Source organism: Elephas maximus, chromosome 3 (genome assembly GCF_024166365.1).
Source record: "Elephas maximus indicus isolate mEleMax1 chromosome 3, mEleMax1 primary haplotype, whole genome shotgun sequence".
Lineage (NCBI taxonomy): Eukaryota > Metazoa > Chordata > Mammalia > Proboscidea > Elephantidae > Elephas > Elephas maximus.
In genome coordinates, this window is record NC_064821.1 from 133,073,836 (window position 1) to 133,097,084 (window position 23,249).

General features: G+C 38.3%; 1 protein-coding gene across 5 annotated transcripts in view; it reads right to left on the reverse strand.

Moving 5' to 3' along the window:
- The window catches only part of TTLL7 (tubulin tyrosine ligase like 7), a 245,482-nt gene that overhangs the window by 22,278 nt on the left and 199,955 nt on the right, over positions 1-23,249 (reverse strand). For all 5 annotated transcript variants that reach the window (XM_049879618.1, XM_049879617.1, XM_049879616.1 and 2 more), the window contains 3 exons: positions 22,511-22,716; positions 21,139-21,273; positions 15,146-15,226 (listed from right to left, as the gene is read on the reverse strand). In XM_049879618.1, coding sequence (XP_049735575.1) covers positions 15,146-15,226; positions 21,139-21,273; positions 22,511-22,716 — 422 coding nt within the window. The remainder of the gene's footprint in view (positions 1-15,145; positions 15,227-21,138; positions 21,274-22,510; positions 22,717-23,249) is intronic.

Genomic DNA, 23,249 nt, shown 5'->3' on the forward strand with positions numbered 1-23,249 from the left:
GAAGAGTTGGCTTTGGGAGTGGTTCCTGTCTTGGGCTAACAGAAGGTCTGGGGACCATGACCTTCAGGGTCCTTCTAGTCTCAGTCAGACCATTAAGTCTGGTGTTTTTACAAGAATTTGAGGTCGGCATCCCACTGCTCTCCTGCTCCTCTCTTGTGTTCTCTGTCAGGGCAGTCATCGGTTGTAGCCAGGCACCATCTAGTTCTTCTGGTTTCAGGCTGATGTAGTCTCTGGTTTATATGGCCCTTTCTGTCTCTTGGGCTCATAATTACCTTGTGTCTTTGGTATTCTTCATTCTCCTTTGCTCCAGGTGGGTTGAGACCAATTGATGCATCTTAGATGGCCATGTGCTAGTGTTTAAGACCCCAGACGCCACTCTCCAAACTGGGATGCAGAAAGTTTTCTTAATAGATTTTATTATGCCAATTGACCTAGATGTTTTGAAATGCCCAGATAGGTTGCTTGAGTGAGCTAGCTTGATTATTTTCACCTTTGAAGCTTTAGCATCCTGTCACCAAATGGCTAGAGCTGATATCAGGTATATCAGCCTAGGAGTCCATTCACTTTTCTTGTATGGATTCAGCTCAGGTGTCCAGGTAGTTGGTTATCAAGTGTCTGGTACAAGCTCCTTCCTACAGTCTGAAAGGGGCAGGGGTGTTTGGTCTAGGTACAGGTATCTGGTTGCAGCAGGGAGTCATGCTCTGAACAAGGCAGGGGGATGACAACTGTCTCCCAAGTGTCTGAAGAAAGCATGTCCCTGTTCCCTAGAGCACACAGGTGGGTGGGTTCTGCAGATGGACGAAAAGCACCCAGTGCTTTTGGTTGTAAGGACTGGGAGGTACCAGTTATCCTTGGACTCCTGTTGTGGGTATCTAGGTGATGTGAGTGGAGCCACCAGTCCTTAGGCCCCTGCTGTAGGTAGGTGAGGACCCTGTTTAACAGGCAAAGCAATGTCAAACATCAAACGCCCACCTCTCCACCGCACAGCTGAAACAGTTGTAGTCTGCCAACAAGGGCCTATTCTCCTGAAATAGGCCCACACAGGTCCATGCAGGGAGGAAAGGTATTCAAAGTCCATGCCCGTTTATGCCTGGTCAGAAGCCACTTCTGTCCTGAGGTCCCCCGGTTAGTGGAGCTGGCTGATTATCTTTTCCCCCAATTGGGAATTTATTCCTTCTCCAAGGCCGGGAGAATGGCTCATTCAGTGAGGGCTACCTCAGGCCCAGGGAAATCAGCCACTGAAGCCAGCTTGGGGGCTCTGTGTGCAGTAAAATATACACAAGTACTTAGCTTTTGCCGAAAGCACCGTTCTCCTCTGGTTCTTGAGGTATGAGTACGCTGTGCAGCTGGCTGTTTCTCCCTGAGGAAACTGCAGCCAAATGATACCACCAGCCCACTGCAGTTGCTCCCAGGAATGGTTCCTGAGGGTTCCGGTGATTCAGGTCTGCCAACTCCTCTCCACTTCTGAACTGTCTCTCCCTCCCTCTGCCGCTCAGTCCATTTTCTAACTTTGCCTTTGATGTTCAGGGCTCCTAGCTTATCATAAATATAATCATTTCACTTGTTTTTTCGGGTCTTTGTTGTAAGAGGGATCACCAGAAGCATCTGACTACTCTGCTGTCTTGGCACCACCTCCGTATTTTATTCTTAATTTAGAGGGAATGTTAAATGCATGATGGTCTAATATCCATATATGTCCAAAGACAGCAACTTCAGAAGGGTGGTATGTTGTTAGGGATGCGTAATGCTTCTGCTCCACTCCTAATGTTTCTTCCCATATGGAAATGGATAAACTTCAGGCTTCTCAGCACCACACCAAGCGCCCCAGGCTGAGGAGCGATGCCCATGACTGGTGAAACTGGCAACACACACACTTCCTCCTTCCTTTCCGGAGCAGCCTACTGGGAATGTACATTTTTTCTTTGCTTCTCTTTTTGTTTAGTTTTAAAGCAGCCTCCCCAATAAGGCAAGTTCTAGTCCCCCCATCATGAGGGAAGGGATGAATTAGAAAGACCTGTAATTTTGGACAGCAGATTCAGTTCACAGAAATGTTAAAATCTGGTGCACTGGGCAAGGAACTTTGAGAGGCTTCTGGTGGCCAGGTGCCTTTGAACCTTGGATTACGTACAGAACGTTTGACCTTGGTTGTTTTTAGGGGCTTACATAAGGCATGTTGTATAGCTGCCTTTTAACTGCTATGACGTAGGCAAGAGGCTGTAAGGTGTTTTGAGCTTTTCAGATCACTGCAGCTGGTGGAAGTGTTCCCCACAGTGGCTGTTTTTCTAGAGGTAATGCTGCATATGCCAAGACTTTTTAAAAAAGCACTGAGGCCTCAACAAAAGTGCAAGCTTTTAAGATGTGCATAAGGGCTGAGGTCAAGGGTCTCTGAAAATGCACAGGTCCTTCTACCCTTCGGGGTAGAAGAGTCTCAGGATTATTGGCAGCAGAAGCTTTACCTTGAACTGTACGTAGTCTATCTATGCAGGCAACAATGGTCTCAGTAAGCAAGTATACTTGAACAAGTGGAGAAAAGTATTTTGAGATGAGACTGGGGCAATGGGCAGGCCAAGAGAATTGAAGTCTTTGTAAATCTTGGAAGAGAAATTGTATTCTATTTTAAATGCGAAAGGAACCATAAGTAGGGAAAGATATTTTGTGACTTAAATCTTAAAAGACCACTCCGATCACTTTTGGGGGGCTAAGAGTGACTTGGTTGGGGCAGAGAGCGAAATGGTCTGCACACTGAAGGAAGCTAGCATTTTACATAGGGTTGAGAAAGTGGCTGTCCTGGGCTAGTTAATCCTTGGACTGTTTAATTCTTAGGTTCATTACTAGGAAGCCTATTGTCTTCGTACAGAAGCCACAGTCCCTGATAATCAGCTTTATCAATAAAAGGATAACATTTTGGCCTCCATATGACATAAGTCTTTGTCTTATTTATCAGTTGGTTCAGAACATGGCCAAAGAAGAAAGGTGGTATGTATCAGGGCTCTCAAACTCCAATAAAGGGATATAAGTGGTCAGTGACAGATAGAAGGGAGTTAACAGTGAGAAACAGACTTTAGAAGTATGGTGATTTATTATCCATTTATTGTAAGAGCAAAGTATCTTCATGTATCTAGTGATAAAATATAGTGACCAAGAAGAAGTGAAATTGTGCTCATTATATGCTGTTTGGGAACTTGGGAATGTAGGTAATCCATTTCAGGAGAAGCTAATAAATATTGTTAAAATAATAAAAGTTTTGGCACTTCAAGTGATAAGCCTCAATACCTGGACAATTACACTACCAGTGTAGTTTTTATTCCATTGGTAACAGATGAATAAATTAACATTGTCTTAAAAATCTACCTCTCTCCTGAACTGATATAAAAGCCTCCTAAGTGATCTGCTTGCTTCTATTCTTATACCTACAACCAGCCCACAAAAGGCGATCAGAGTGGTCTTTTAAAATGTAAATCACAAAATATCTTTCCCCTACTTATGGTTTCCATTGCATTTAAAGTAGACTACAACTTCCCTTCCAAGGTCTACAAAAACTTCGATTCTCTTGGCCTGCCTATTGCCCCAGTCTCATCTCAAACCACTCTCCCCACTTGTTTGAGCACTCCAACTACATTAAGCGAGTTGCTGTGGAGTCAGTTCTGACTCATGGTGACCCCATGTGTGTCAGAGTAGAACTGTGCTCCATAGGGTTTTCAATGACTGAGTTTTCAGAAGTAGATTGCCAGGCCTTTCTTCCCAGGCACCTCTGGGTGGACTCGAACCTCTATCCTTTTGGTTAGCAGCTGAAAGCATTAATCATTTATACAACCAAGGTACTCCTTAACCACACTAGCCTCCTTTCATTTCCTTAGACCCATCAAGCACTTTCCTACATCAGAGCTTTTGCACTTGTACCTCCCTCTATCTAGAATATCATCCAACTTGCCAACGCCTCCAACTCTCTTCCTGACTGGTTTCTTCTCTCCCATTAAACTTTGGCTCTATTATAACTCTTCAAAGAGGTGATCCCTGATGATCATTTTAAAGAAGCCACTGCACTTCTCCCTTTTTACCAAAATTAATCTCTATCACATCACACTTTTAATTTTGTTCCTGTAACTTTTCACAATCTGTATTATCTTTTTATCTACCTATTTTTTATTTTCTTTTTTTACTAAAATATAACTATTAAAAGGTGAGGGACCTTACCTGAAGTATTCAATGAAAAGCTCGGGCTGCTAACCAAAAGGTCAGCAGTTCAAATCCACCAGCCACTCTTGGAAACCCTATGGGGCACTTCTACTCTGTCTGATAGGGTCGCTATGAGTCAGAAACGACTCGACAGCAATTGGTTTGGCTTTTTGTTGCTCGTGTTCAAAGAAGTGTTTACCTGACCATACTAGGCCCAAGATAGAGTCATTTTTGCTAAGCTCCACTTCAGCAAGCCAAAACCTAAGTCTATCTCCTATAAATGCCTGATCTTCCCAGAAGCTGAAACCTAAGCTAACCAATTAGGACTTGCTTGCTTAGCTTAACCTAGTTCAAAATTTTCCCTTAATCCCAAATAAGGAGAGAAAATGCCTGCCATCCAATCCAGAATTACCCAGAACAGCTTTCTTGTTCCTCTATGTTTGTGCCTGTAAAACCCTTCTACTTTGTACCACTCTTCAAAGCTCTTGTCTGACTTCCAGACCACATGCTTCCCAATTCATAGACTGCAAATAAGGCGGCTTTTGAGTTCATACACAAATACAATCTTGTGGAAATTTTATTTTTCACGGAACCTAGAACTATGCCTTGCACAGAATATTCAATGGATTTATATACATATTGAAAGAAGTGAATAAAGATCTTTCCTGTCATTTTTTAAAATTGTTTCATAATATTAAGTCTTCAAATCTGTGAACATAGAATGTCCTTATATTTATTTAGGTCTATTTTGGTCTCCTGCAGCAATGTTTTATAGTTTGCATTTATTAATGCAGTGTATTATATTGATTTTCTAATGTTGAACCATCTTTTCATTCCTGGAACAAATCCCACTTGGTCATGGTGTGTGATTTTCTTAATATGTTGTTGAATTTTGTTTGCTGTAACTTTGTTGAGAATTTTTGCACCTATATTCATGAGGATGAGCCCTGGTGGCACAGTAGTTAAGCACTCAGCTACTAACTGAAAGGTCAGAGGTTCAAACCCACTAGCCACTCCACAGGAGAAAGACGTGGCAGTCTTCTTCTGTAAAGATTACAGCCTAGAAAACCTTAGGGAGCAGCTCTACTCTGTCCTATAGGGTTGCTATGAGTCGGAATCGACAACAATGTGGTTTTTTGGTGGCGGGGGGAGGGGGTTTGTAAATTCATGAGTGATATTAGGCTCTAGTTTTCTTTTCTCATGATGTCTTTGCCTGGCTTTAGTGTGAGGCTAATGCTGGCTTCACAGAATGAGTTAGGGGATATTCCTTCTTCTTCTATTATGATCGGTGCCAATTCCTCTATAAATGGTAGAATTCCCCAATGAAACTGTCTGGTTCTGGCTTTTTTTATGGAAAGTTATTGATGACTGATTCAACTTCTTCTCTTATCATGGGTCTGTTGAGATTTTCTACCTGTCTTTCTGTAACTTTAGGTAAGTTGTGTGTTTCTAGGAATTTACTCTCATTACCATTCATTTACTCAGAGTTTACAAGGAAAAAGGCAGGATGGGAGTGATTGTGGGAGATTATGAAGGAGCTGACAAATTAGTAAATAATCTCATCTCTGAGGTAGAGATACTAAGACTAAATCTCACTTATTCAATGAAAAAAACTTTATTGGAGTGAATGTGGGATGCCAGTGAATTAGGTACTATGGAAGAGAGAAAGAAAAATTAGTTATAACCTCTATGCTTAGTGAGAAGAGACTTTACATTTTTACAGTAAAATCTAGGAAAGCATAAGCATCCAAATCAAGGAAACAAGAACGTAAATCCTCCATCTTGCCTCTAAGTCATCACATAAGCTTTTCCTCTGCCTGGAACAATCTTTTCCTATCTATTCAGTTGGTGAACTTCTATTTCTTAGCTCAGATACCATTTCTTCAGGGAGACCTTACCTGCCCCTAACCTACTGTGTGATCCATTAATACCCAGTGTTTCCCCTATTATTAACAATCATCATAATTTCCAGTTTTAATTAATGGAGACTGTTATCTATATAAGAATTATGTTCATCTTGTTTTTACCATATCCCCAAGGCATAACACAAGGCCTAGAAATTAGTAGGTGTTTGTGTCAGTGTGAATGTTTGTTACAAGAAAGTGAAACCTATGCAGACAAGGTAAAAATTAATCTAAACCTTATTAAGGGTTACTATGTGCCAAGCACTGAGTTAGCACTTTTACAAATATGAACTCATTTAATCCTCAAAATAAAAACATGAGGTAGATACTATTGGTCCACAGTCCCTTTCCAAAAGCCATGAGGCTAGATTCTATAATGAAACATGTTAATATTTCTGCAGGAAACAAGTGAATATTCAAACCAAGAGAAAAACAAAAACAACACATAACTCCTACCAGGTCATTGTCACCAAATGAATTCAGGTAGGCTAGGCTTGCTGCCTAATGATCATGAAAATTTTTTGGTTTTGAATGCATATTGGGATCTCACTTCATAGATGAGAAAACTCGGGCATAGTGCAGATAAGTAATTTACCTAAGATTATACAGCTGGTAAAATGGATGCCTGTGTAACAAGACCTTTACTCTTAACCAGTACGCATGCCTCATAATTACTTTGTCCACATCCCAATAGCAAAAAACCTGGAAAAGAACCCAGTTGTCCTTTCTTAGATTCAGATTCACTTCTAGTCATATGATAGTGGGAATATGGGTGGGGTCACTGTGTATAAACAAGGCTGCTAAGGCATCCCCTTGGTCAGGGCCATGAAGTATGGACTAGTTTGCTTAAAAGACAACACATATGAGGAGACAATGACTGCACCTTAGCAAAACACCTACTGAGGTAGAAAGCAGACCAGCAGGAATAGACTAAACCAAAAAAACTAAACCCATTGCCATCAAGTCAATTCTAACTCATAGCAACCCTATAGGACAGAGTAGAACTGCCACATAAGGTTTCAAGGCTATAATCTTTACAAAGCAGACTGCCACGTCTTTCTCCCCTTGGAGTGGCTGGTGGGTTTGAACCACAGACCTTTTGGTTAGCAGCTGAGCACTTAACCACTGTACCACCAGTGCTCCTTAAGAATAGACTAGGATGAGATAAATTAGTGCCAGTTTTATTTATGACACATTTCTATAGTTCTGGATGCTTAGGAGTTAGAAGAAAATGAGTGGAAGATTAATAATTTGTAAAACACAAGAATAAGTGGTCATCAAGGTACCCTTTGTGTTTATCTGTGGGCTCAAGTGAGGCTAACTTATAGAATATAGGTATCTATTTCCTTGGAAACTCTATGGGGCAGTTCTACTCTGTCCTAATAGGGTCACTATGAGTCAGAAACAACTCAATGGCACTAGGAATCTGGGTATTTCCTTACACTGTGACTTTTAACAGCATCTCAACCCAACATTAAGCTCTCCCAGGGAAAAAAAATAAATGGGAGATTCAGTCGACGACATTAATAAAATGAAAAGATTTGTCTTTTCCATATGAAATATAGCACATATGAAGGCATAAAGCATACAAATTCATATTTTCCAAGAACATGCAGATGTTGAATGACAAACTGCTCCATATGGCTGAACAGTTGGTCCTAAATTAAAATAATGGCACGAGGTGAGGGGATTTATAAATAACATTAAAATCACTACTTGCTGTACTAATGATGCATGCAGCAACCATGGCTATAGGGTAAAGGCATCTTTGCCAATGCAAAACAAACAGCTCTGTGCAGTATCTATGTCAGTTTGAATGAAAAAGAGATGCAAAATAATATCAGAATGCATGCAGAAGCAAATACAGTAGGTATTAAAAAGAAATTGCTATTTAGAGAAGAAACATTTGATAAACAAGGATCTCTTAGAACCCTAAAATAAATGCAAATGTACTACAACCTTAATAAAAATATGACTACTTATTTCTCTTCATCCTCCAATCTGAGTTTATGCCTAGCTATCACATCAGAGAATAAGCTTTTCAGCAAATCTGGCATTCTTCAGAGCCCAACAACACTGCAATAATTTTCCTACTTCATATATATTCCTTACAAACTATGCAAAGCAAATACATTCTTGGCAGAAAGCTAAATTATGCAAGTGTCAAGTTAGCACAATATGACATTAAATAAGACGAACTGTTTCCATTATCACCCGGTGAGGATTTTTTCCAGCATTTAATTCCCATACCCTTGACCTTTACCTTTAACACCATTAAAGGAAAATGTGAAGTAGAGAAAATAATTTTATATTCAATAACACAAAAAAAGAAAGTATGATGAATGTGAAGGAGCTTGTTTCCCGCTACAAAGTGAGACATACCCCGTGGCTTTTAGAAGGGTGGAAAAAATAATACATAAATCTCTCAGGAAGATCATAAGTATCATTGAATACAAACTGCCATGAGGGTTTAGAATTATTGTTGTTATAGTTGTTAGTTCCCTCATTTTCACTGGCCCTCTACTTTACCAAACATGATATCCTTTTCTAGCAATTGGTCTTTCCTGAAGGCAAGTCCAAAGTAAGCAAGTCAAAGTCTCGTCATCCTCACTTCTAAGAAACATTCTGACTGTATTTCTTCTAAGGCTGATTTGTTTGTTCCCTTGGCAGTCCACTGTATAGTCAGTATTCTTTGCCAACACCACAGTTCATATGCCATCAATTCTTCTGTCTTCCTTTTCCCTTACCCAACTGTTGCATACATATAAGGTGATTAAAAAGACCATGGCTTGGGTCAGACATACCTTAGTCATCAAAATGACATCTTTGCTTTTTAACTTTAAAGAGGTCTCAATGGGTTTTCTTTTTTTCAGCAGATTTTCCCAATGCAATAAGTCAATCATTTCTTTACTGCTCTTCTCACAGACGTTGACTGTTTACAATGAAATTGTTGATAATTCAATTTCTTGTCTATTTATCAAAGTGTTGTTTATTGGTCCAGCTGTGAGGATTTTCATTTTCTTCATGTTTAGGTGTAACCCATACTGAGGGCTGTAGTCCTGGACCATCGTTAAGTACTTCAAGTCATCTTCATTTACAGCAAGCAAGGTCGTGCCATCTGCATATCACAAGTTGTTAATGAGTCTTCCTTCAATCCTGATGCCATCTTCTTCTTCATAATTACTCCAGCTTCTTGGATTATTTGTTTATCATACAAGTTGAATAAGTATGGTGAAAGGATACAATCCTGCTGCACACCTTTTCCAATTTTAAACCACGAAGTATATCCCTGTCCTGTTCGAATGACTGCCCCTTGATCCATGTACAGGTTCCAGATGAGCACAATTAAGTGCTCCAGAATTCCCATTCTTCATAACATTATCCGCAATTTGTTATGATTCACATAGTTGAATGCCTTTGCATAGTCAATAAAACACAGATAAAGATATTTCTGGTATTTTCTGCTTTCAGCCAAAATCCATTTGACTTCAGCAATGATAACCCTGGTTCCACATCCTTTTCTGAATCTGGCTTGAACATCTGGCAGTTTCCTGTTGATGAACACTGCAGTCGTTTTTAAATTATCTTCAGCAGACTTCCGCTAGCATGAGATATTAATGACAATACCTGCATTCTATTTGATCACCTTTTAAAAAAAAAAAAATGGACATAAATATGGACAAAAAAATAAGACCATACTATTCTGGGTTTTTTTGTTTTAATAAATGATATCAGACAGCCTGACAAACAATTCCACTGTGTGGAATGCACAAGGCTCTCATTTAAATCTTGATTTCATTCAGAGACTACTATTGAAATTATACATATCACTTTTTCTGTTGTAGGATAAAGGGTTTAGAATAGGGAAAAATTATATATGGTTATGGAGAGTTCAGACAGGCTTCAAGAAGGATATGGAGTTGAATCTTCGAAAAAGGTGGTGTAGGTGGCTGGAGTAAGGTGGTGGGGAAGAAATACAAAGAGATGGGATTTCAGGCAGCAAGAAAGCAGGACAAGGTCCTGGGATCAGAAGAGCCACTCCCTGCCTCATGACATGAAACAAACTTACACTACAATTAATTCACCAGCCTCTTTTCAGATATACGTGTGCCTCCCTGTCATTCTTCATGTTTTTAAAAAGATAATTTTAACTTGAAAAAAAAAATGCAGAAATCCACAAAAATAAAAGGAAAATTGACACCAAGTGTCACTATCTTCCTTACCCAGGCTCAATCAGTCTACCCTTCAGAAATAAAATATCTTACAATCTGATACCTATCTTCAAAATTTTTCAATGCTGGACATATTTTTAAAAAGAGGATACACACAGGTAGTCTAAAATGAAATGGCTCATACTGTATAACTTGTTCCATTTAATATCTGCATATCATTTTAGGTCAGGATACAGAAGGGAAAAAGTTAACAAAGCCTCTCCCTTTTTGAGATGCCCAAGGCAATGATCTCACTTGACATTCCTGCAAACTCTGAGGGCATTTACCCGCAGGCAGACAACTGAGAAAGTTCTTATCAAAGGAAGTTTTTTAGAAGACTAAATGGCCCAGTGGTTAACAGGCTGATAACCAAAAGGTCTACCAGCCACTTCTTGGAAACCTTCTGGGAAGTTCTACTCTGTCCTACAGAGTTGCTATGAGTTGGAATTGACTCACAATGGGTTTGTTTTTTGTTTTTTGTTTTTGTTATACCGCAACCATCGACAAATAACAACAACTATCTGATCTGTCTAGATCAATGCTGTCAAATATGGTAGCCACTAGACAGCAGTGGGTTTTTTTTGTTTTGGTTTTTAGACATATCTATTTACATTTAAACTTAAATTAACTACAATTAAATTAAAAGCTCAGTTCCTCTATCACAGTAGACATATTTCACCTGCTCAACAGTCACATGTGGTTAGTGGCAACTGTACTGGACCTTGCAGATATAGAGCACTTCCATCATCGCAAAAAGTTCCATTGGACAACACCGGTTTAGGTACTCATCATAAATAAACTTGGAATTTTTTTTTTCACCTGGCTGGAGAATGGAAGTTAGTCACACAGAATGACTAACAGAGGGTAAAAATTAAAGTACTTCAAATCTGAAAGGCTCCCTCTGTGCTGACTTAGGTCACACATAGCTGGCACTTTTCACTCTGAATGCGGAATGCCCGTGAGTATGTGAAAAGGGACTTCAGAGAGCTGATGAACTAACTCACAGCTTCCCAGAGACTCACGGGCTCTTGGTGGCTGCTTCTTGCTTGTATCCTTTGCTACTGATAGTGAAGTTTGGCTAACTTTACTAATGTGCATTTGTTTGTTTCATGCATCACAAGTCAAAATCTTGTGTTATAGCTCGGATTAAGGTCTATGATTCCAGAATAGCATTGAACTGAATAGTATGGAGTTACTATGATTTATTTAACCCTAAGTCCACTGACAGACATTTGAGCTGCTTCAAATGTTTTACAAATACCACTGCAAGGAATGGTCATGTACATAAATCTTTTACACATTCAAATTGTTATTCTGTAGGATAGGATCCTGTAACAGGGTTTTGTGGAGTCATAAGGTTATCAACATTTATAATTTTAATAGATGCTGCAAATTACCTTTCCAGAGAGTTGTACCAATGTATTCTCCCTCTGATATTACAGAAAAGGCCCTTTTATCCATATTATTTCCATCACTGAATATTCTCTGTCTTATTAATTTTTGCCAATATGATGGTTTTTACTTGCTTTTCCTTCATCATTAGTGAAGCCAAGAATCTATTTACATGTTAATTGGCTATTTGAAGATCCATAAATTGTCTTTTCATGGCTTTTTTATACACTTTGCCATTTTATTTATTAATATTTATAGGATAGTTTGTCTTTTTCTGAATGATTTGTAGACAGTACTGGTTTGCTGCTGCTACTTCGTGTTTTTATGTGTCGCACATATATCTTCCTCAGCCCCCCTCACACTCCCCCCACCACTTGTGCCTTTTAATTTGGTTTAAGATGCCTTTTGCCACTCATAAACTTTTATATAATCAAATCTGTCAATATTTTCCTTAAAGCTTTCTGAGTCTTAGGCTTTTCTGAGGAAGGCTGTGTCCCCCACTCTACAATTATAAACATTCCTTTCTATAGTTCCTTTAAAATTTTTAATATTTTCTTTTTTTACATACAAAACTATAATGCATCTGGATTTTGTTTTTGTATATGGTACAAGGTAAGGCTCCAACTTAATTTTCTTATAAACAGTCAATTACTGCAACATCATTTAGGGGGAAAATCATCTTTTCTCCACCTATTTGAAATACTACAACAACGACATCTTATAAATATTTTAATCTGTTCCTGGACTGTCTATTTTGTTTTAATTAGCAATTTACCTACAATACTTTCTCTTCTAGATTACAAAAATCTGATGGATTTGACATTCAGGGTTCTATTTCTAATAAAAGGTCCTCATTTTGATAAATCGAGGCCACTGTCAGTGATCTGACAAACATGTATTCAGGGATTACTGTATGTTTTGCAATCTACCTTCAAGCTTTGCTATACCCTTCTTAATGGGGAAACAGTATTTGGCACATGGTAGAAGGATACTAAGTAAAAGGAGCCCTGCTGGTGCAGTGGTTAAGCGCTTGGCTGCTAACCCAAAGATTTGCAGTTCAAATCCACTAGCCACTCCATGGGAGAAAGATGTGGCAATCTGCTTCCGTAAAGGTTACAGCCTTGGAAATTCTATGGGGCAGTTCTACTCTGTCCTATAGGGTCGCTATGAGTTGAAACTGACTTGATGACAATGGGTTTGGTTTGGTTTTGAAGTCGCAAAGTAAATACTTGTTGATTGAGTTACTGTACAATAGTGAATTCAGTTTACTCGGATAAAAGTACATTATTTAAAAGTCATCATTTGATCTGTGTCAAATTTAAGCTTGTTACAATAAATCCAAAAATGGAGAAATGATAGTTTGCATTACTGAAGAAATATAATGACTTCACCAAAGCTACCAAAATATCATATCTTTCAGAAAATAATGCTGCAATGCATTTGATGAGCTCCTCAATGCTGCTGGTCAATCTTAGTGTATTTCCCTGGCCATTTCCCTGTCCTGCCAAGACAACATTTTCATACATTTTACTCTCTCCTCAAACCTCCAAGGCCCCTCCAGAAGAAAACCTCCATGTCTTCCCAGCACACTGCCATACACCCTGCCTTTCTCCTATTAGACTAAATGAACTGTCCATGCTCCTAGTTAGGACAAACCCTCCCAGCTTACTCACTCAAGGACTGGTTATCATCTCTCTTTTCTGTGCCATTACCTTTCTTCTCTTCTACATCAGTCCCATCAGCACACAAACAAATGTATTTTCTTCATCTTTAAAAAACCTTTTTATTAGCCCACTGCCCTCCAGCTACCACCACATTTCCCTTTCCCCTCTACAGCAAAATTCCATGAAAAAGCACCTGTACTAGCTGTGTCTTTTTCCTCTTTACCTTATATTTATTGAACCTATTCCAATCGAGTTTTACTCCTCACCTCCCCCCTAAATTTGTTATGATCAGGGTCACTACTTCCCTGCATACTGCCACAAACACACGTCAGGTCTTAGTCCTCATCTTACAAGCCCTATCAGCAGCATCTGATACAGTTTATAACTCCCTCCTTAAAATAACTTTTTTACTTGACTTCAAGGACAGCCTGCGCTCATGGTTTTCCACACCTCACTGGCTGCTCCTTCTCAGTCCCCTTTGATAAATCCTGCCCTCTCTGATTTCTACATGTAGGAGTGCCCCAAGGCTGAGTCCTTGAAACTCTTCTCTTCTCTAGCCACGCTTACACTCTCTAGGTAATCTCAGCCGGTCCTATGACTGTAAATATTCTGATGAATCCTAAATGTTTTACATTCATACTCAACTTCAGCCCTGAGCTCAAAACTCCTATATACAACTAACACTTAACATCTTCACTTGAATATCTAATCAATATATCAACCTTAATCCAAACAACCGAACCTCCTACCATTGAGTCGATTCCGACTCATAGCAACCCTATAGGACAGAGTAGAACTGCCCCATAGGGTTCCCAGAATATAAGTTCTTATGGAAACAGACTGCCACATCTTTCTCCTGCAGAGTGGATGGTGGATTCAAGCCAGAAACCTTTCAGTTAGCAGCTGAGCACTTAACCACTGCACCACCAGGGGTCCTTATATCAACCTTAGCATGTCCAACTAAAATCAAAACAACTGCAACAACAACAACAAAAAACCCTGCCCTTTCCCCAGCATCAACCCATTCAGTTACTACCCTAGCTAAGCAACCATTGACTCCTGTCTCAATTACTCCATAAAACTTTTAGCCGGTCTCTACTTCTACTCTACCACATCCCATGCCTGCAATTCTATTCTCCACAAGTAGCTCCCACGAGCCTTTTAAATTATGTAACTCTTCTGCTCAAAGTTTTCTAATGGCTTCTCATCACTTGAAATAAAAATCAAAGTCATTCCATGGCCTATAAAGATTTGTGATCTAGCCCCTGCCTATCTATCCAACCTCATATCTTACCACTACTCCATCACTCATTTTTTTCTAGCAAAACACAAACTATCCTAAAAATGGTGCCATGATATACCTCATATACACATCAAGAGAATTTCTACCTCAGGGGCTTTGTATTTGCTCTTCCCTCTGCCTGATACACTGTTTCTGCAGATATCTACAGGGCATGGTTCTCATTTCATTTTGTTCTCTGCTCAAACGTTACATTTTTTTTTTTTACCTTGCTTTATTTTTCTCCACGGCATGGAATACAACATTAGATTCTATTATATATCTGTTTCTTGTCAAACACCTTAAGTAGAATGCAAATTTTACTAGTACATGATTTTTTTTTTTTAATTCACTTATTTTCAAAGCCTAGAACAGTGCCTGGCATATAGTAGGTACTCCATAAATATTTGATGAAGAAATGAGTAAACAAATGAACATGCATACGGTTTGACTATGAATTAATGCCCTTAGCTTAATATATAATCTGAAAGGGCAAGATTGTTTTTAGCTGTTACTCACTTTTCGTTGTTTTACAGAGTCCAATTTTATTAGCCAATATGAAGCCACTTTGGTTTTATGATACTTCCAGTTATCAATGATCTGTTTTGGAGAAGAAACATAAAATATTTTTATCTTGAAGTTTCCTTAAAAGTCATAAATAAAAAGTAAATAAATGGTTGAAACTAATTTTATTAATCTATATAATTGAAGTACTATCATATCATTGCAATAAAAAATGCCTACTTTCATAACAAGATATGTGAAAAGATTTCTCACATGAAGTAAAGGGGTCATGTGAATCCAAAGCTTTCTCTTATTGTTGTACTAAGCGTACAATCTCTAATGAATGAAAGTCAAATGTCTTCAGGCACATAGGTTTGGGAAAATACCCAAGACATAGATTTCCCAGGATTATATTTACTACATTTCCTGTAATAATAATATATCAAATAAGACATTAGAATGCAGCCTAGATATGTTGTTAGGTGCCGTTGAGTCATTTCAGACTCATAACGACTCTATGTACAACAGAATGAAGCAACGCCCAGTCCTGCACCATCTTCACAATTGTTGCTATGCTTGAGCCCATCACTGCAGCCATTGCATCAATCCATCCCATTGAGGGTCTTCCTCTTTTGCTGACCCTCTACTTTACCAAGCGTGATGTCCTTCTCTAAGAACTGGTCCCTCCTGATAACATGTCCCAAGTATGTGAGATGAAGTCTCCCATCCTCGCTTCTAAGGAGCATTCTGGCTGTACTTCTCCCAAGGCAGATTTGTTCATTCTTCTGGCAGCCCACGGTACATTCAGTATTCTTTGCCAACATCATAATTCAAAGACAGCAATTCTTCTTCAGTCTTCCTTATTCATTGTCCAGCTTTCACATGCATATGAGGCAAGTGAAAATACCATGGCTTGGGTCAGGTGGCACCTTAGTTCTCAAAGTGATATCTTTGTTTCTTAGCACTTCAAAGAAGTCTTTTGCAGCAGATTTGCCCAATGCCATATGTCATTTGATTTCTTGACTGCTGCTTCCATGGTGTTGATTGTGGATCCAAGTGAAATAAAATTCTTGACAACGTCAATATTTTCTCCATTTATCATGATGTAGTTTATGGGTCCAGTTGTGAGGATTTTTGTTTTCTTTACGGTGAATTGTAATCCATACTGATCTTCATCAGTAAATACTTCAAGTCCTCCTCACTTTCAGCAAGCAAGTCTGTCATCTGCATATGTTAATGAGTTGTTAATGAGTCTTCATTAACTTTATTAACTTCATTGTTAATGAGTCTTCCTTCAATCCTGATGCCATTTTTTTTCCATATAATCCAGTTTCTAGGATTATTTCCTCAGCATACAGATTAAATTAGTATGGTGAAATGATAGAACCCTGATGCACACCTTTCCTGATTTTAAACCACACAGTATCCCTTATTCTGTTCAAACGACTGCCTCTTGGTCTATGTACAGGTTCCGCATGAGCACAATTAAGTGTTCTGGAATGCCCATTCTTTGCAAGGTTATCCATAATATGTTATGATCCACACAGCCAAATGCGTTTGCATAGTCAATAAAACACAGATAAACATCTTTCTGGTGTTCTCTGCTTTCAGCCACCATCCATCAGACATCAGCAATGCTATTCCTTATTCCACGTCCTCTTCTGAATCCGACTTGAATTTCTGGCAGTTCCCTGTTAATGTACTGCTATAACTTTTTTTTTTTTATTATCTTAATTAACTTTACTTATGAGTAGTATTAACGATATTGTTCAATAATTTCTGTATTCTATTGGATTACCTTCTTTAGAATGGGCACAAATATGGATCTCTTTCAGAAAGTTGGCCAGGTAGTTCTCTTCCAAATTTCTTGGTATAAACTAGTGAGCACTTCCAGCATTGCATCCATTTGTTGAAACATCTCAGTCAGTATTCTGTCAACTCCTGGAGGCTTGTTTTTTGCCAATGCCATCGATGCAGCTGAGACTTCTTCCCTTAATACTACTGGTTCTTTATCATACCCTACCTCCTGAAATGGTTGAATGACGACCATTTCTTTTTGGTACAGTGACTCTGCTTATTCCTTCCATCTTCTTTTGATGCTTCCTACATCATTCAATATTTGCCCCTTAAAATCTTTCAATATTGCAACTCGAGGCTTGAATTTTTTCTTCAGTTCTTTCAGCTTGAGAAATGCCGAGCGTGTTCTTCTCTTTGAGTTTTCTAATTCCAGGTCTTTGCACATTTCATTATAATTCTTTACTTCATCTTCTCAAGCCGCCCTTGGAAATCTGCTATTCAGTACCTTTATTTCATCATTTCTTCCATTTCCTTTAGCTGCTCTACGTTCAAGAGCAAGTTTCAGAGCCTCTTCTGACATCCATTTAGGTCTTTTCTTTCTTTCCTGTCTTTTTAGTGAGCTTTTACTATCTTTATGTATGATGTCCTTGATGCCATGCCACAACTCATCTGGTCTTCGGTCATTAGCGTTCAATTTAGAGATGGTCTCTAAATTCAGGTGGGATATACTCAAGGTCATATTTTAGCTCTCATGGACTTGTTTTAATTTTCCTTAGCTTCAACTTGAACTTCCATATGAGCAACTGATGTCTGTTCCACAGTCAGGCCCCTGGCCTTGCTCTGACTGAAGATACTGAGCTTCTCCATCATCTCTAGACATAATTACGGTTCTACTATCACCTCATTTTGCTTTTCGAGAAAATCTGCAAAATTTCTTAGTGTGTATTCTAGTAATATATACTGCAGCATACAGATAAACGTATTTGCTGCATATAGTGGACATATACTAAACAATCTAATGTCTGACATAATAATAGTGTTATTGGATAAGCTTGTTTAGGTCTTATATTAGTTCTACCCTTTGATTGTCTAATTTTTCTTCTACTGATTCAAAAAAGTAGAATATAACAAATATTTCTCAGAAATTTTTAAAATAATAAGTGTCTGGTACAAAGTCATTTGTTTTACTTAGAAAAGAACTTGACTGAATAACCTATGTAAATAAAAACAAATCTAAAATAATGCTTTACAACTTATCTTCATTTATCTTCTCTTTTCTTTGATGTAACAAGTAGCAGTTTGCTTGCAAACAAGATGCTATTTTCACTTTTTAAAAATATATAACAACATGGTGCATAATACTTGGAAACTATAATTATGACTATGTCATGATTATAAAATATAAATTGTCATTATGGATTTTTTAAAGCAAGAGTCTTTTTTGCTGTTTTAGTTTGTTTTGTTTTTAGACACTTGCATTACAGAGGGGTCTACCAAAACCAAACCCATTGCCATAAAGTCAATTCTGAATCATAGAGACCCCATAGGACAGAGTAGAACTGCCCCATAGGGCTTCCAAGGCTGTAACATTTATGGGAGCAGACTGCCACATCTTTCTCACACGGAGCAGCTGGTGGGTTTGAATCACTGACCTTTCAATTGGCAGGGGAGCACTGTGCCACCAGGGCTCCTAAACAAAAATAAAACAAAAAAAACTGTTGCCATGGAGTCAATTCCAACTCATAGGGACCCAACGGGACAGAGTAGAACTGCCCCATAGGGTTTCCAAGAAGCAGCTGGTGGATTCGAACTCCTAACCTTTTAGTTAGCAGCCGAGCTCTTAGCCACTGCAGTCTAACAAACCAAAACCAAACCTCTTGCTGTTGATTCCGACTCATAGTGACCCTACATGACAGAGTAGAATTGACCCAGAAGGTTTCCATGGAGTGCTTGATGAATTTGAACTGCCAACCTTAGCGTTAGCAGCCACAGCTCTTAACCACTACACCACCAGGGTTTCAACACAGTCTAAAGACCAAAAAATAAAAAGGAAACTGCGTAGCTGTGGTATTCATCCTGCAGTTGGCCACTAGATGGTGCCTTTCTCCCCTGGAAAAAAAATACAGGGAGCCCAGAAAACAACCTTCCGCTACTGAGGAATTCTAAGAACGAACCTTGAAAAGCAGGTTTGAATGACGTATGTAACCAGAGCACAATGTACACAGAGTGAAAAAATGTTTTTTCATCAAAAATATTTGAATGACTTGAACCTTCTTTGCCAATTAGGAGTAAGTCATTGACTTCAACGTGAATTTTAACATCTTTTGCCATTTTTGAATGTTCTACTGTGTGGTGCAAATGCGTGTACAACAACAAAAACACACCAAACTCAGTATAAGTCATTTCAAAATGGGACCAAACCATTCTAAATTTTCATTCGTATTATGTTATCAAAAGGGATACATTAAAGACAGTTTATATTAAATATATATATAAAGAAAATGCCAGAGATCAATAATATTTCAAGTTCATACTATTGATAAAATTGTCTTTGTATGTTTTCAACAAGTTAACTCTCCAAAAAGAGGTATACAATATTTAGGGAAATAGGTATTAAAATCAGGACTTCCATTTGAAAGGGCCTGCATGAGACAGCCTCATTACAGTAGTTTTAAGTCACATTGCATTACTAATTATAGGTACCTGGAACATAACAAGTGCTTTACATTATCTTATTTAGTCTGTACATACCACTGTGAGGTAGTTATTATTATCTGAAGATTAAAGGGGGAAAAAAAGGCTCAGAAAAGTTGAATAACTTGTCCAAAGTCAGACAGCTCATAAGTGACAAAGCTTAGTCATTCATTCATTAAGTAATTTTTGAGCATCTACTATGTGCCAGGCACTTACACTAGAATTGAGATACATCAGTGAACAAAATAGACAAAATACCTGTCTTCATGAAGCTTTCTATTTTGCGTATATATAAATGCATATTTTAATTGCAACTTGTCTGGCTCCAGAGTTTATGCTTTTAATTACTGTTCTATACCAAATCAGTACCCCTAATACTGGGTGAATAAATAATTTCTTATATTGAGTATTTACAAAAAGGTTTTTACCTCTGTCATGGATTGAATTTGGTCCCCTCAAAATAAGTGTCAACTTCATTAGGCCATGATTCCCAGTATCATATGGTTGTCCTCCACTTTGTGATTTTCCTATGTGTTATAAATGATAATCTCTGCCTGTGGTTAAGGACGATTAGGGTGGAACATAACACCCTTGCTTAGGTCACATCCCTGATCCAATGAAAAGGGAGTTTCCCTGTGGTGTGGCCTGTACCGCCTTTTATCTTACAAGAGATAAAAGGAAAGGGAAGCAAGCAGAGAGTAAGGGACCTCATACCACCAAGAAAGCAGTGCTGGGAGCAGAACATGCCCTTTGGACCCAGGGTTCCTGCATGGAGAAGCTCCTAGTTCAGGAGAAGATTGATGACAAGGATCTTCCTCCAGAGCGTACAGAGAGTGGAAGCCTTCCCCTGGAGCTGATACCCTGAATTTGGACTGCTAGCCTACTAGACTGTGAGAAAATAAATTTCTCTTTGTTAAAGCCATCCACTTGTGGTATTTCTGTTATAGAGCACTAGATGACTAAGACATCCTCTTTTCCCCTTCCTCTCAATTTCAAACCTCAAACCTTTTGTTCTTCCCTTTATTTCTAATATGTACAAATATATATGAGTATACTTTATTTCTTTTTTGCTTTGAATACAATATTCACTCAAGGTGTCACATTCAAATAGTCTTGACATTTTATGCCAAGGTCCCACTTTTTTTATTACAACCCATTCCATACATATTAGATCTTTCAAAATCTTTCTAAAAGAAGGGTTAACCTGATATTTTTAAATCATTAAGAACAATAATTTTTTAACACTAATTATTCTCACTTGATGAAGCAGTTTTATCATTGTAGTAGGACTATATACTAAAAGATATTTTGCTTTGCTGATTATTAATGTCATCTCACTGTGAATTAAAATAAACCTCTATTTTCTAAAACTTGTGGAGTTTGAAAAGAATATCAATTAAGTTTACTAAGTCATTGAGAATAATGCCTTTGGGAAATAAATTTTAATATTTCAAGAAGAAATATAAAAAGGTATGAGCTCCTTTTGCTTTTTTTTTTTACATACATCAAATACTCACATCTTCTATCAGGAGTTCTGATTCTGCCTCTGATTTTCCTGGAAACCGGATCTTCATGTCCTTGAGGACAAATAAGGTCTGACTTGTTAGATCATCCTCTTGTTCTTTTGTTTTCGGTTGCCGCAAGGACTCACTCTTAAATTTGAAAGAATACAGATATTTGGAGGGGGTCTTATTTCATTGTTCCACTATAATCTGAAAGATATTTCTAGGTAAAAACGATGTACTTTAAAAAAAAAATGAAAAAGGAAGAATTTTTTTTAATTTGTGCACTGCATAAAATATTGATATTATAAGCTCTTTAATTGAATAAATTCCTAGGATTAAATAGATATGAATTCCCAAGAGTGCCTTTCACATTTCCACACAGTTGTATTTACTTAGCTCAAAATACTAAAATAAAAATATGAGTGTTTAAGGACTTTATGGTCAGTTTCATTTGCTACATATGCCTCAGGCAATTTCTCTCAATTAGAAAAAATAATAATAATTTGTTGTTACCAAGTTAAATTCATTCATGTATATCTCCTGATTCTTTCTTTGAAACACCATCCCCTTTAAATAAACGAAATAAATCCCCAACTATCTGAAGACATGTGAGGTTATCTATTTGAACATCTAAAAGTAAGCCTAGGTGCAAAATAAATTCACTGACTTTCTCAATACTGAATTGCTGGAATTCATGCTAAGGAAGGAGAGTATATGTTGATTTAGTATACAGAAAACATTATAAACAAGGTTGTACTTAAATAAATGTTATGAGGAGAATTTATCAATGGATTATTTTTTAACCTACCAATTACATAATAGTCCCACTGGATAGAATTTTTCATAAAGCAAATTTCCCCAAATTTACAGGTGTACTGCAAGATACACTATAAAACTGTATGTTTACTCAGATGATTTTCAACAAAATTATCCTACTGCATCGGCAAATGGGAAATGACAACAATGTTATTCTCAGTGCCCATTCTTGGGTTCTGTGATAAAGAGAAATCTAACTTTTAAAAGTATCCTAATACATGGTTGGAAACCCTGGTGGCGTAGTGGTTAAGCGCTACGGCTGCTAACCAAGAGGTCAGCAGTTCGAATCCGCCAGGCGCTCCTTGGAAACTCTATGGGGCAGTTCTACTTTGTTCTATAGGGTCGCTATGACTTGGAATCTACTCGACGGCAGTGGGTTTTTTGGGTTAATACACGGTTCACTAAATTGTAGCCTAAAATAGAATAACCAAGTTCCAGGAGGCCTCAGGTTGAACTACAAAAAGTATCTGAGGTTCAGTCTGGCCTCCTCCCAACTGATCCCCTTTGCCACCTAATTTCTGAGTGGAGTGCTTCCTGTAGTCTTGAAAGAGCAAAATAGATGACTTACCATGTGAGAGTCAGTAGAGCTGGCATCATTACTTTGAGGCAGGTGCCTCGTGTAGGAGGAAGCACGGTTTAGGGAATGTGACCGGGCCCCTGAAGTTGTCCGGGATGCTGATAACATTTGTTGAGCAGAAAAGGGGCGGGTCTCCCCACTGGAAGGTGACTGACCAGAGATGGACCGAGGGCAGCTGACTGACCGTCTCAAGGAGCCTATTGCCGATGGAAAAGAGGGATAGTACAGTAGCAGTGTTAGTAGAAGTTTCCCACTATATTGGTTCTATTAGACCAGAACGACAATAAATGTCAAAGCACAGGCATCATCAAGAGAATATGCGTTTGAAGTGAATACACTCTGCTAATGTATGAAGAATGGCTATCATGAGAATAACACTTTAGTATTTTTCTTTACTAGTACGTTAATGCTACGTTCTAGAAATATGAAATAAAAGAACCAGAAGGAAGAAAAACTTTTATGGAGCACCTTCTGTGTCCCAGGCATTGTGTTGGGAGCTACACTTTATTTTTATCCACACAGAAACCCTCCAAGTAAGAATCCTTGTTCCTCTTTCTCCCCTCAATTTTTATGAATAAAGAAACTGAGGCTCAGAGGTCACACAGCAAGAAAGTGGCCAAGCTCAGGTTTAAATCCTGACCTATCTAATTCCACAGACCTTTCTGTCTGTAATCCTGTAATGCCATCCACTTTCCTTGGGATTAGGCTGGCCATTTGATAGAATCTGTAC